General features: G+C 33.4%; 2 protein-coding genes across 3 annotated transcripts; one reads left to right on the top strand and one right to left on the bottom strand.

Moving 5' to 3' along the window:
• Positions 1 to 1,421: 1,421 nt before the first annotated feature.
• Positions 1,422 to 5,421, bottom strand: Wdr37 (WD repeat domain 37). Its single transcript, XM_013315084.1, has 9 exons — positions 4,956 to 5,421; positions 4,766 to 4,882; positions 4,352 to 4,543; positions 3,763 to 3,935; positions 3,239 to 3,470; positions 2,927 to 3,065; positions 2,654 to 2,723; positions 2,183 to 2,359; positions 1,422 to 1,875 (listed from the first exon to the last, which is right to left on the bottom strand). The coding sequence occupies exons 1-9, from the start codon at positions 5,131 to 5,133 to the stop codon at positions 1,753 to 1,755; spliced, it is 1,401 nt and encodes a 466-aa protein (XP_013170538.1). The 5' UTR covers positions 5,134 to 5,421; the 3' UTR covers positions 1,422 to 1,752.
• Positions 5,422 to 5,835: 414 nt separating this feature from the next.
• Positions 5,836 to 9,821, top strand: Ada2b (Transcriptional adapter 2B). Of its 2 annotated transcripts, none has more exons than XM_013315104.1 (10): positions 5,836 to 6,019; positions 6,102 to 6,161; positions 6,238 to 6,379; positions 6,465 to 6,682; positions 6,944 to 7,016; positions 7,353 to 7,494; positions 7,776 to 7,995; positions 8,385 to 8,458; positions 8,720 to 8,864; positions 9,292 to 9,821. In XM_013315104.1, the coding sequence occupies exons 1-10, from the start codon at positions 5,909 to 5,911 to the stop codon at positions 9,430 to 9,432; spliced, it is 1,326 nt and encodes a 441-aa protein (XP_013170558.1). In that variant the 5' UTR covers positions 5,836 to 5,908; the 3' UTR covers positions 9,433 to 9,821. The 2 variants fall into 2 exon arrangements, with proteins under 2 accessions (XP_013170558.1, XP_013170559.1); XM_013315105.1 differs by having other exon boundaries at positions 8,390 to 8,458; positions 9,292 to 9,378.
• The last annotated feature ends 1,258 nt before the right edge of the window (positions 9,822 to 11,079 follow it).

The raw sequence follows: 11,079 nt of genomic DNA, 5'->3' as shown, positions 1-11,079 counted from the left end.
AATCTTTTCTACTTCACATACCTATACAACCTTATAGATAAAATAAAATTTTAAAATCAACAATACCATATTTTACACAATAATATTATATAACTATCATACATACGCCTTATAACGTTTATGCAAATGCTAAATATAAATTAATAAAGATATTAAGACCGCTCAATTTCTGTATTAATATAATGTGGCAAAAACCAATATGATACTTGGTAAGTTATTTATTTACTGCTAGCTGTCGGCCGCGACTCCATCTGCGTGGATTTAATAAAAAAAACTATTGGTCGCAGCGTAATATTATATAGCCTAAAGCCGTCCTCTATAAATTGACTATCCAACAAAAAAAGAATTTTTCACACCGGACCAGTAGTTTCTCAGATTAGCGCGTTTAAACAAACAAACTCCTTCGCTTTATAATATTAGTATAGATTGAAAATATTTGAAAAATCAGTGAAAAGAATTATTTAATTGCAACTATTGTGTTAACCACCCCTAAAACATTTATAGATGTTTAATTTACATTAATTTATATTAAAAGAACATATTTATGCTTTAATCCGTTATAAGTGTTCTCTCCCTATTTCTAAACTCTATGTAATTCTCTACATATATTTCTTATAATGATTAAACAAATATTAATTTACCTATCTCCTAATAAATATTTTTAAATATTTATATATTCTGATTTTAAAATTATTAAAGAAAAATCTCTACATTTGTTAGATTCATACCTTAAACACCATAATTATAGACAAGAATGAACAGAAGTTAAAATAAATATAAAGAGATTAACATATCAAATACCTTTTCATAGTTCTAAATTTTCCAAAATCACAGAATACTATTTCTATTAACATCTTAAAGAGCTAAGATATATGTATAGTCCGACAAACTTATCTAGCCTAGTAGAGGGTGCTGCCATCGTTACTTATTTTAAATATGTAAAACTAATTTAGGTACAGAACATACTTTACAGTCGAACATGGAAAAGTCCAGTGGCCATATGGCTTGGGTGAACAGAAATCTCTCGCACACCGCATACGGGCGCTAACGATAAATATATTTGCGCCATTATAGAGATTTTTCACTTATCCCGATTCAACTGTATAAGGAAAAGCATGACATGGCAGCTATAGACAAGAATCTTGCGACCCTTTTTTGATATTGGCGCTAGTGTACTATAATTTAGTGGCTCTTTTGCCCATCGGGTCAAATAAATTTGTCAGTCTATATAAACAAACTTATTTCTAAATTACAAGTCAATACTGAAACAATACAACTTTTATGTTTTAAAATTAATTATTAGCGGAAAATAAAAATCAATTCTTAAAAGTCAAAGCAAGTTATTTCAAAGAAATTTTACTTTGGTTAAAATATATAGTAAAATGCAAAGATATTTTCTAAAACCATTATTATGAAAAAAACTGAATTGTTAAAGTGAAATATCAGTTTTTTTATTGAAACTATACATTAAGTCATAAAGATGAAATAAGCTTCATAATTATGCAATAACTTACCAAAACTGCATCTGAACATTTATTTAGCAAATTAACCGCCACACAGAGAGTCACACTTAGTGTAATTTAATAAGAGAAGTCATACACTTCGTCACTATAACTATACTTAAAAAGCTGTCACTTTGATAAATAAAGTTCACTACACTGTTTTCAATCACAATAAAAATATATATTCGTAATTAAGATATTTTCACAATAGACGACAAACGCGTCAAAGTCGATATGATATCGTCATCCATTAATTCTCCTTTGAGGGCTGGATGGACCAGCCCAGGATGCGGCGGTCAAAGCCACAGCTAAAGAAGTTAATGTTAGAGATCTCTTCCGCCCACGCCACAGACGTCACCATGCGACGATGACCCTAACAATAAAAAGCCTTTTAAGTAAAAAAATAACAGTCGAAAATCAAAATTTGTTAATAAAAAAATCTCTACACCCGGTTGACTATCCTATGACACTCGGGTGAAGAAAACGAATCGAATGCCACCTCAAACATCAAAATCGATTTATTAGTTTTGGTTCTAGGCCATCATAAAGGAACTTATGTACAAACCCACAAACATAAAACAAACTTACACGTTTCTACGAGACATGCTTTTTGAAATAATTAACATATAGTCTATTTTCACTATTCATTTTGTATGGTCTATAAGGAATCATCAACTGACCTGTCGACTGGACCTGGGCAGGCGTGCCAGGCGCTGCCCCTGCAGATCGAAGAGGCGCACCTGCCGGTTGTCGTGCGGGATGGCGATGAGGCCGCCGCCGCTCACAGACACGCGGTTCACTGACGAATCCGATCTGATCGTAGCCAACGCGGACCGCATGTTGCGCACATCCCATACCTGGTAAACAAAACAATCATATTGTTATTATTTCAAAAGGGTTTTCAAACATCTTAATAGCTCGGAACATAGTACGAGGTGCTTCACAGAACACAATTTTATATCCAGGATGATATAAAGGTATGCATTGAGAGGGCACTAAGCAGAGGGCAGATGACCTTGAGATTTCAAACAGGTTTAAACAGGCAAAATTAACAGTATTATATTAATATTATAGTTATAAGATATATGTGTGTATCTTGTTCTAATACAAATCTTAAATATTTCGAATAAAAACTAAAATAAAAAACAAACCTTGACAGATCTATCATCAGAGCCCGAAACAACTTTGTCCTCGCGAGTGAAAACAGCTGATGTCACGCTCCTGTAATAACAAACATATGACTTTTATGTAATTATTTTTATTAATTACAATAGCATTAAAGTACATCAAGGTTACATACATTTATATTATGTTCAAATTATTATTAACCAAATTTAAGATATAACAGACATTCATTAAACAAAACTTCATAGAAAAAAAATAAAAAAAAAATAAACTCAAGCCATTATGATATATATACATACTCAGTGTGTCCTTGGAATACTGAAACTGAGTGTATAGGTTCACGGAAATCCCACAGACGGAAAGTGGTGTCTCTAGATGCAGTCACCACCAGACGGGAACTATGGTGTGCCGATGCATGCGTCAATTCATGGTCATGACCTATAACGAAGCGAAAAACGCATTAATTATTGTCATATGAAATTTATAACAAACTATTAAAATAGTACTGAGGAAATTAACCCCAACAAAATGAACTTCAGTGGCCTTTTTTGTCTTATTCATTGTATTTCAGATTAAGGAGGATTTAATAAAAAAAATATAATTTATCTAACCTGTGAGAATTTGCAGACAATCACCAGTTTCAACATCATACAAATTAGCGGTCCTGTCCCAAGAAGCTGTGATCACATGATCTCCACCAGTCAACCAATCTGCTGCTACCACCACACCAATGTGTCCTGTGAGTTCTGTGAGAGGTGTCCTCAATACTTCAGGTCTATCACCACCTTCTCCGAGACTCTCCTCACCACCACCTTCCAATTCCTCTTCTGATGACTGTCCACGCTAAAACAATTAAAAGACAACTAAAATATAGACAAAGATATCTTAGCAGTTAAACATTCGTATTAATAATATTAGTAAGATAGTTTTCAGATATCTTGGCGGCTCTTAATTTCACTTCAATTGCTGTGCAGAACACAATTTTAGGTGTAGCAAAGCTTAGTGGGAGGGCACAGTGTAACAATGATCTTTACTCTTATGATCTTAATGATCTTCAGCCACCAAGATATTTAAAAATAATAATACTAGGTATGTATAGTCTTAAATATATTCTACTTCTTCATAATTTGTTTACCGGTAGATCCCAATTGACAGCAGCTTGCCAAACATGTGCAGTATTATCACCACTGCTGGTAAGTGCAATGTCTCTTGTAGGGTGAAAACGAATGGAATTCACTGATCCTGAATGACCAGTGTACTGCAGCAGACACTTGCCCCACTCTACACTCCATATACATGCCGTATGATCTGGAAATTAAGTATTATTTAGAAACATATATCAATATTGAAAAGAAATTAAGCAAAGTGAAAAACTAAAGGCCTAAAATACTTGAGTATTTAATATGGATATCAATAAACTATTGACCTAAAAGTATTAACATGTTTATGGATCACCAGAAAATTAAGACACATTATTATTATTTCAGTCAAACAGAAATGCAAGAGTCCAAAGGTAAGCTATATTTTTCTCGCTTATGGAGGTTGTCTATTTGAACCAAACAATGACTGTTGCTTACAAAGGTTACTTGTTTATCTAGTTCCAATTGTAATTTATTTGCAAGAAGCATAGCAATCTTACAGCATAATTGTATCATTTTTGGCACATCTGAAACCAGAGTACTCTTCACAACTCAGTTACTGGTTACTATATATGTTAACAATACCTGCTGAAGCTGTTCCAATAAGTGCTTGCCCTGGTCGAGCTGTAGAGACATCCCAAATACCATCCTTATGACCAGTGAACTCTCTCACCAGCTGACAATTGTATGTGGGAGCTTTGAAACTGGACACAATCTTGCTTGTCTGGACTCTCAGCTTGTGACTTGCCTTTACTTTCTGCGAGTTACTTTGGGATACTGGAAGTGTGCAATTATTATTTTAGTAGGTTTTACATGTGTTATCCAGCATTTAAATTGCACTTTTCATTGTTACTCATAAGTGTCTGTTATAAATAAGATTCAAAGCAAAGTATGAAACTATTGCAGTCATCAAAAAATATTGTATTATACATTTTCAGTGCAACCTATAATAGCTTCATCAAAACAAATAAACAATTAAAGATAATGTTGGATACTTACATTTTACTTTAGAATTCTTTCCAGTTGTTTCAAATTCGATTAAATCCTGATTAGGTTTATCACCTATATAGCTCTCTCGCTCCAGTTTTTCGCTAAGAAAGTCAATTTTCTCTTGCACTAAAAACAATACCACAATTTTTAAAGACTATTTATAAACATACTTTTTACATATATGAAACAATCAACTTACGGTTCAAATTTTCAGTATAAAGAAGATCAAACTCTTTTTCTATTTGTGAAAATAGTTCATGTAAACGCGATCGAAGTGCTGGTGGTAAGGAAATTTCTGAATCTTCCATTTTAATATAATTTGGTAGTCCATCAGAACCTTCCGTAAGCGCTTGAAGTCTTCGTTTGCTGGATTTCATGATCGAAGACCGATACAAAGTACAGGAAAATTAGCCAACTATCACATTACATTACACACGAGTGAGTAAAGGAAAACAAAAACTCAATTTCATTTCAACTTTTCATGTTTAATTTTAGCTCTAAAATATCGAGTCAGAACGAGACTACCAGGATTATTTTTTAAGAATTTGTGACTGCAATATTTAGAACAAGCAAATGCTGAATTCGGAGTCTCGATAAGATTTTTTTTAAAAGAAATTGTGAAAATATTGATATTGTTGGGAGCAAAAATCAAGGATTGGTTGACATTAAATATTCTTAATGTTGTACAAAGAACACAGACTACAGAATATAGAGTGTATAACAGTAGTATAATTGTTATGTTGGTAGCTGAGTAGCTGAGGTTCGATTGTGAATTACATCGGAATCGTTTTATGGCAGCAATATCTTTCCAACTAAACTGAGTACCTAAATAAAGTGGTACAAGTATTTATATCTGGTAGTCTTATTATAAACATGAAGCTGGTATTATTTCATAAAATTGTGTTTGAATAGACTCTCAATTACCTCTTGTGTAATAAACGTGAACACCTATCACTTTCATGTATTTCTTGCACATTTCGTCTATTTTATTTACGATGTCAAAAATTATTGACGACAGAATCTCAATATAATCTGGATGGATCATAGAAAATTGTCTTTGGTTTGGTTCTGAATTCTAAGAAAAAAAACATGGCCGTCGAGCCAAACATTAAAGCTGCCAACGTATGACTGTTACACGTACAAATTAAAAATATGTCGTTTTCGGATTTATATGCTAAATATAATTGTACTTATTGCCAAGAAGAAATAAATGGTGTTCGTGTAAGATGTGCCGAGTGTATAGATTTTGATATTTGTTTGCAGGTAAATTTGCATGGCTGCCATTTTTGTTTATAGTTTTGGCGCGAGTTTTGAATTAAAAGAAAACTTTTGCAACTTTTTTCAGTGTTTTTCTCTCGGTGCTGAAATTGGACAACATAAAAATGACCATTCTTATCAGTTTATGGTTAGTATAGATAAAGTGGATACTTTTCTATCTTCTTTAGCATAGATGTTTTCGTAATTTTCTTTGCCTTTGCCAGGACTCTGGTGCTTTTGGTATATTTTTGGGACGTACAAGTTGGTCTGCCAATGAAGAAGTTAGACTACTAGACGCTATAGAACAATTTGGGTTTGGAAATTGGGAAGATATTGCTAAACACATAGAATCACGAACACCAGAAGGTATATCTATGCATTCTGTTTGTTAAATCATGGAAAATATTTATGCTAAAGTATACATAACGTAAAACTTATACCTATATTTTAGAGGCCAAAGATGAATACATAACTAGGTACTTGGAAGGAAGTATTGGGCGAGCTACATGGGGTAATGTGGAAAGTACAAGTCGACCTTCACTTCACTGTGCGGACAGAGATGAAGGTCCATTGGGACCTAGTGCTGTGTCTCGTCTTCCACCCCTAGCAGTCACCGGAGAAGAAGCTTTGCATTTAGGTTATACACCAAATAGAGATGACTTTGAAAGGGTATATTTTCACAGTTTATATTAACATTTAATATATGGTGAAATATAAGTAAATTATGATGTAATATTTTAAGTAATTGAATTTCAAATCAACCATAAAAAAACTAGTTGCCAGTTACTTTGTTTACATGGTCAGTGTTTTTTATTATTATTTTAACATGTTTGATCAAATTTTTTTCATTGAGTTAACTTTATCCCATTAAGATGTTTCCTATTGTATTGCATATCAAACACTATTTTAGATACAATATTGTTGTTCCAGGAACATGACCATGAAGCGGAACAATTAATATCAACATTATCATTAAATCCCGATGATGATGAATTAGATGTTGGTAAGTTGTGTTTTGTTTGTAAACATGGAAAAAATGTACAAAATTTGCCATCCAGCTGTTTTCCTCTGTGCATAAGTGGTTACATATTAAATTTTTCTAGTGGTAGTAAACTAATAATTGTCAGCAGTAGTCTAGTTTTATTAGTTAACACTATGCTGTGTTCAAGTACATTTTTTATTTCTACATTTTTCATCATCATCAGCTCACTATACATCCCCACCGAGGGGCTCCGAGCCTATTATGAGTTAAGGGTGTTTAGGCCATGGTCTACATTTTTGGTTGCCATAAATAATATGTCGTATTAAGCTGTTTACTGTATAACCAAATTGTTTACAGCTCTCAAATTGTCCCAAGTGGACATCTATACCCGCCGATTAAGAGAAAGAACAAGAAGAAAAAGGCTAGTGAGAGACTTCCAATTAGTTTCCGTATTCTTCAACAAACAAAGGACATTAGGAAAACTTGCCAAAGAGAAAAAGTAGGTGTTTGTTTTATACAGTCATAACTAAATTATGGACAATGTACCTATTTTTAAGCAGCATAATCACATGTTCATTTCAATTCATTTTTTTTAAAAACAACACACTAAAATTACTTGTTTAGATGAGATGCTATACAAGAACATGGTGTTAAGACTACCCAATGAGATTTTGGTACTGGATGTTTAGCAATACTTGTAATGCTTCCAGTTTGAGTGCATTATCAGATTAGAAATAGTATTTGGATAGTAAATAACTATACTTTATGCAATTGTTCCAGAGAGTTCTTAGATCGTCTTCGCTGGACGTCTCAGTTCTACGGTCGTGTGGAACAGACGAGCGTGGTTGCTGGTCTGTGGCGCGAGAGGGAGCTGCGCGTGCGGTTAGCAGAGTTACACCGGTACCGTCTGGCGGGAGTCACCAGGCTGGAGGAGTGTGCACATTATGAACAGCATGCAGCACATAGGAAGCACCCGAATGCTGCTAATCATCATTTAGACGTGAGTTCCGTTACATTCTTGTAAAATAGTGAATCTTCTTCAAAAACTTATTTTGGTGATGGGCAAATTACATAAAAATTTGAAAATTTTCCTTAATTATTTTTATTGGTTTTTTCTCGTATTTTAAATGTGGTTTTATAAACTTGAGTTATATCATTATAGCTATTGAATCGAAAATATAATTTATTTTTAAAATTGAATCATCCAGCGGACTCAAAAGAGGTCATTGACATATACAATCAAAGTTATTTGAAATTCATCAATTTTTAATTTATTAAAACAAGGTAATATTTTTTTGTGTGTCAATAAATCTGCATGCAATGTATGTAAATTATGCATGTGGATGTGTAGTTTTGGGTTTGATCCCGTATAACGATTGTTTTCGCCAGGGCAGCAGTGGGTGCCTGGAAATCAACCAGACAAAAGAACAAATGCAGAACAACATGCTGCAGCCAAGAAAAAGGTCAGCTCCATTTTAAAACATACTAGTATTTGTCCGCGACTTTGTCCGCAACAAATTAATAAAATACTAGTAATAAGAATAACCTAACCCAAGGATAGTGTAGCTTCCCAACAGTGAATTTTTAGATGTTCAGTGGTTTCGGACGCTATTCAATGCAAACAAACAAACAATGAATCCGTTCCTCTTTATAATGTCAAGTATAGACTACACATCTTAGATAGATTCGTCTGTTATAAATTGGTCTTTGAATGTTGTGAACAGAGAAGGCGAAAGCGGCTCAAGTTCCACCAGCCCAAAGTGCACACGGGACGGAAGTACCGCATGTGGATGCTCCAAAAAGAGCTCATGCAACAACAACAGCAACGGCGTCTGCTCGACGCATCTTCTCAACAATAACGAGATACAGGTAACATACACTTTACAACTAAACGCAGTTTAAGTGTAGTTTAAATAAGTAACAATGTGAAGGATGATTGAACACTTGAGTTGATTCAAATGCTACAACATCTGCTAGCTCAGTTATTTATTTTGACTTTCGTAATAAAATTGAATTGAAGGAAAAGTCACCTAGTCTCCAGCTAGGTTTAAACGATCATATAATTTATACATATTGAAAAAATTCGAGCGTCTGTATGTAATATCGAGAAGAAAGAAAAACAGTTTTCAAAATTTTTGTCTGTCTAGAAAGCCGCGATTGTTTTGGACTTTGAAAGGGCGGCGTCACTCAGGCATATTATAGGCATTTTTTTTAAATCCTGCCCTGATGAAGTCGCAGGTAATCGCTAGTGTGTTTAGTTTCATTTGATTGATGTGTATTATGTTTACATTTTCAGCTGTGTAGTGCACTTAGCTTGGCGCCGGCGCAATACGTGACGCTTAAGGGGGTATTACTAAAGAGGGGGGCTAGTGCTGAGTGCGACGCGGATGTTGCGGTGCGCCGCTACCTGCAGGCTGTGGGCTGGCTGCGCGAATAGCACAGCGCCACCACCCCCGACCCGCCACCCGCCCCACCACCTGTACCACAACCCCTCGACCCGGAGAACTCTGACCAGAAGATGTGGTTGTTAGTGATCAAACCGCAGTAATTGGACTATGACTATATGTGATGCTCAAAACAGAACTCAATCGGATTTTGAAGATATGTGAGTGTTACTTTCATATGTTATTTGATATCATTTTAGAGTTCATTCCGATACAGACTGTATTTAAAGTAATAAAATTTCCTATTAATATATTGGTGATTAAGAATGTCGTAGTAAGTCAGCTTTAGCTCAATAGATCGCAGACGATCGCTACCAACGATAAATTAAAAAAATAATAATTAAACATATTAATATAATTGATATCAATATTTTATAATAATAGAAAAAAATGTAAATTTTAATTTATTAGCATTATTTGTCCTCCAATAAAACATAATACTAACAGCTATAGGGTGATATAAAATTCTTTATCTGAATGTCTACAATATTCATTCCATTGATATTGTCTTTAAAGTTATTTATATTATCGCATAAAATAGTCAATAATTAAAAAAAAATTGTGAAAATCCAAAATCATTTTATACTAAAACTCAGTTATGGTTTATTTGATGTTATGTAACATATTATAATTTATATCCCAATTTTGTTTGACCGACTCTTCATTGAGACCTCGCAGTAAATACAATGGTATAATGCAAAGATAACCCTACAGTTAGGGTAGGCTCCAAGCCCCTCGGTGGGGACGGTATAGTGAGCTGATGATGATAATGATGCAAAGATAATAGTTATGGTTCAGGTATCCCATATTTTAGTAATACAGAATCTGGATAAGTGAAAATCAGAGACTGCAGCATTTCTCGCTTATAAAATCTCTCTAACTTAAATTTCTTGCTTACTAAAGTCTGTTGGGATCGTTCAATGACTCAAGAGACGTTTTGTTTATCCAGGATTGACTCCATATTAATAGCAAATGTATTTAAATTAACCGCTAAGTGAGATTAAAGCTTAAATTATTTCACTGTAGAGTTCTCATATACCATTATAATTAATAATTTAAATTAATGTTTAATAAAATAATAAATGTACATTTTTTTTTATAAAAAGTATTTTAGAGGAAAATATTAAAAAAACAAGACATTACCTCATATTTATTAGAGGTAACAGCTCTTATAGAGTAATGTAAATATAGCATGTAAATATATATTGCATAGTTTAATTACACAAACCATGGTTTGAAACTGGTGTAGGTGGATATGACGGTTATTTGACTGTTATGCAAATAAACTTTTTTAAATGCAACGTTAAATCATGTATAAAATATATAATAAAATAAAACTGACGGCGCAATATTTATATCCATCTGCATAACATCTCGTTGACGGACGAGAATTTAAAATAAACAGTAATTAAAAAAAATTTAGTTAATTTCATTATCTTTACGACATATTTTAGTTTTTTTTTCTATAACAAAATTTAATAGGAACGTTTGCTTTTGTAGTGGACAGTATTGAATGATTTTATCTTAATAATTACTTAGTTATTCTCTTATTTGCGCAATATTTATAACTTTAATGAATGATGTATGTACCATTTCCACTGGCGGTGATTGGTATAAACTTACAGTCCTGCATCTAATTG

Source organism: Papilio xuthus, unplaced genomic scaffold (assembly GCF_000836235.2).
Source record: "Papilio xuthus unplaced genomic scaffold, Pxut_1.1 DF826961.1, whole genome shotgun sequence".
NCBI classification, from domain to species: Eukaryota; Metazoa; Arthropoda; class Insecta; order Lepidoptera; family Papilionidae; genus Papilio; species Papilio xuthus.
Note: the sequence above shows the minus strand (reverse complement) of the source record. Positions and strands in the feature narration are given on the sequence as shown.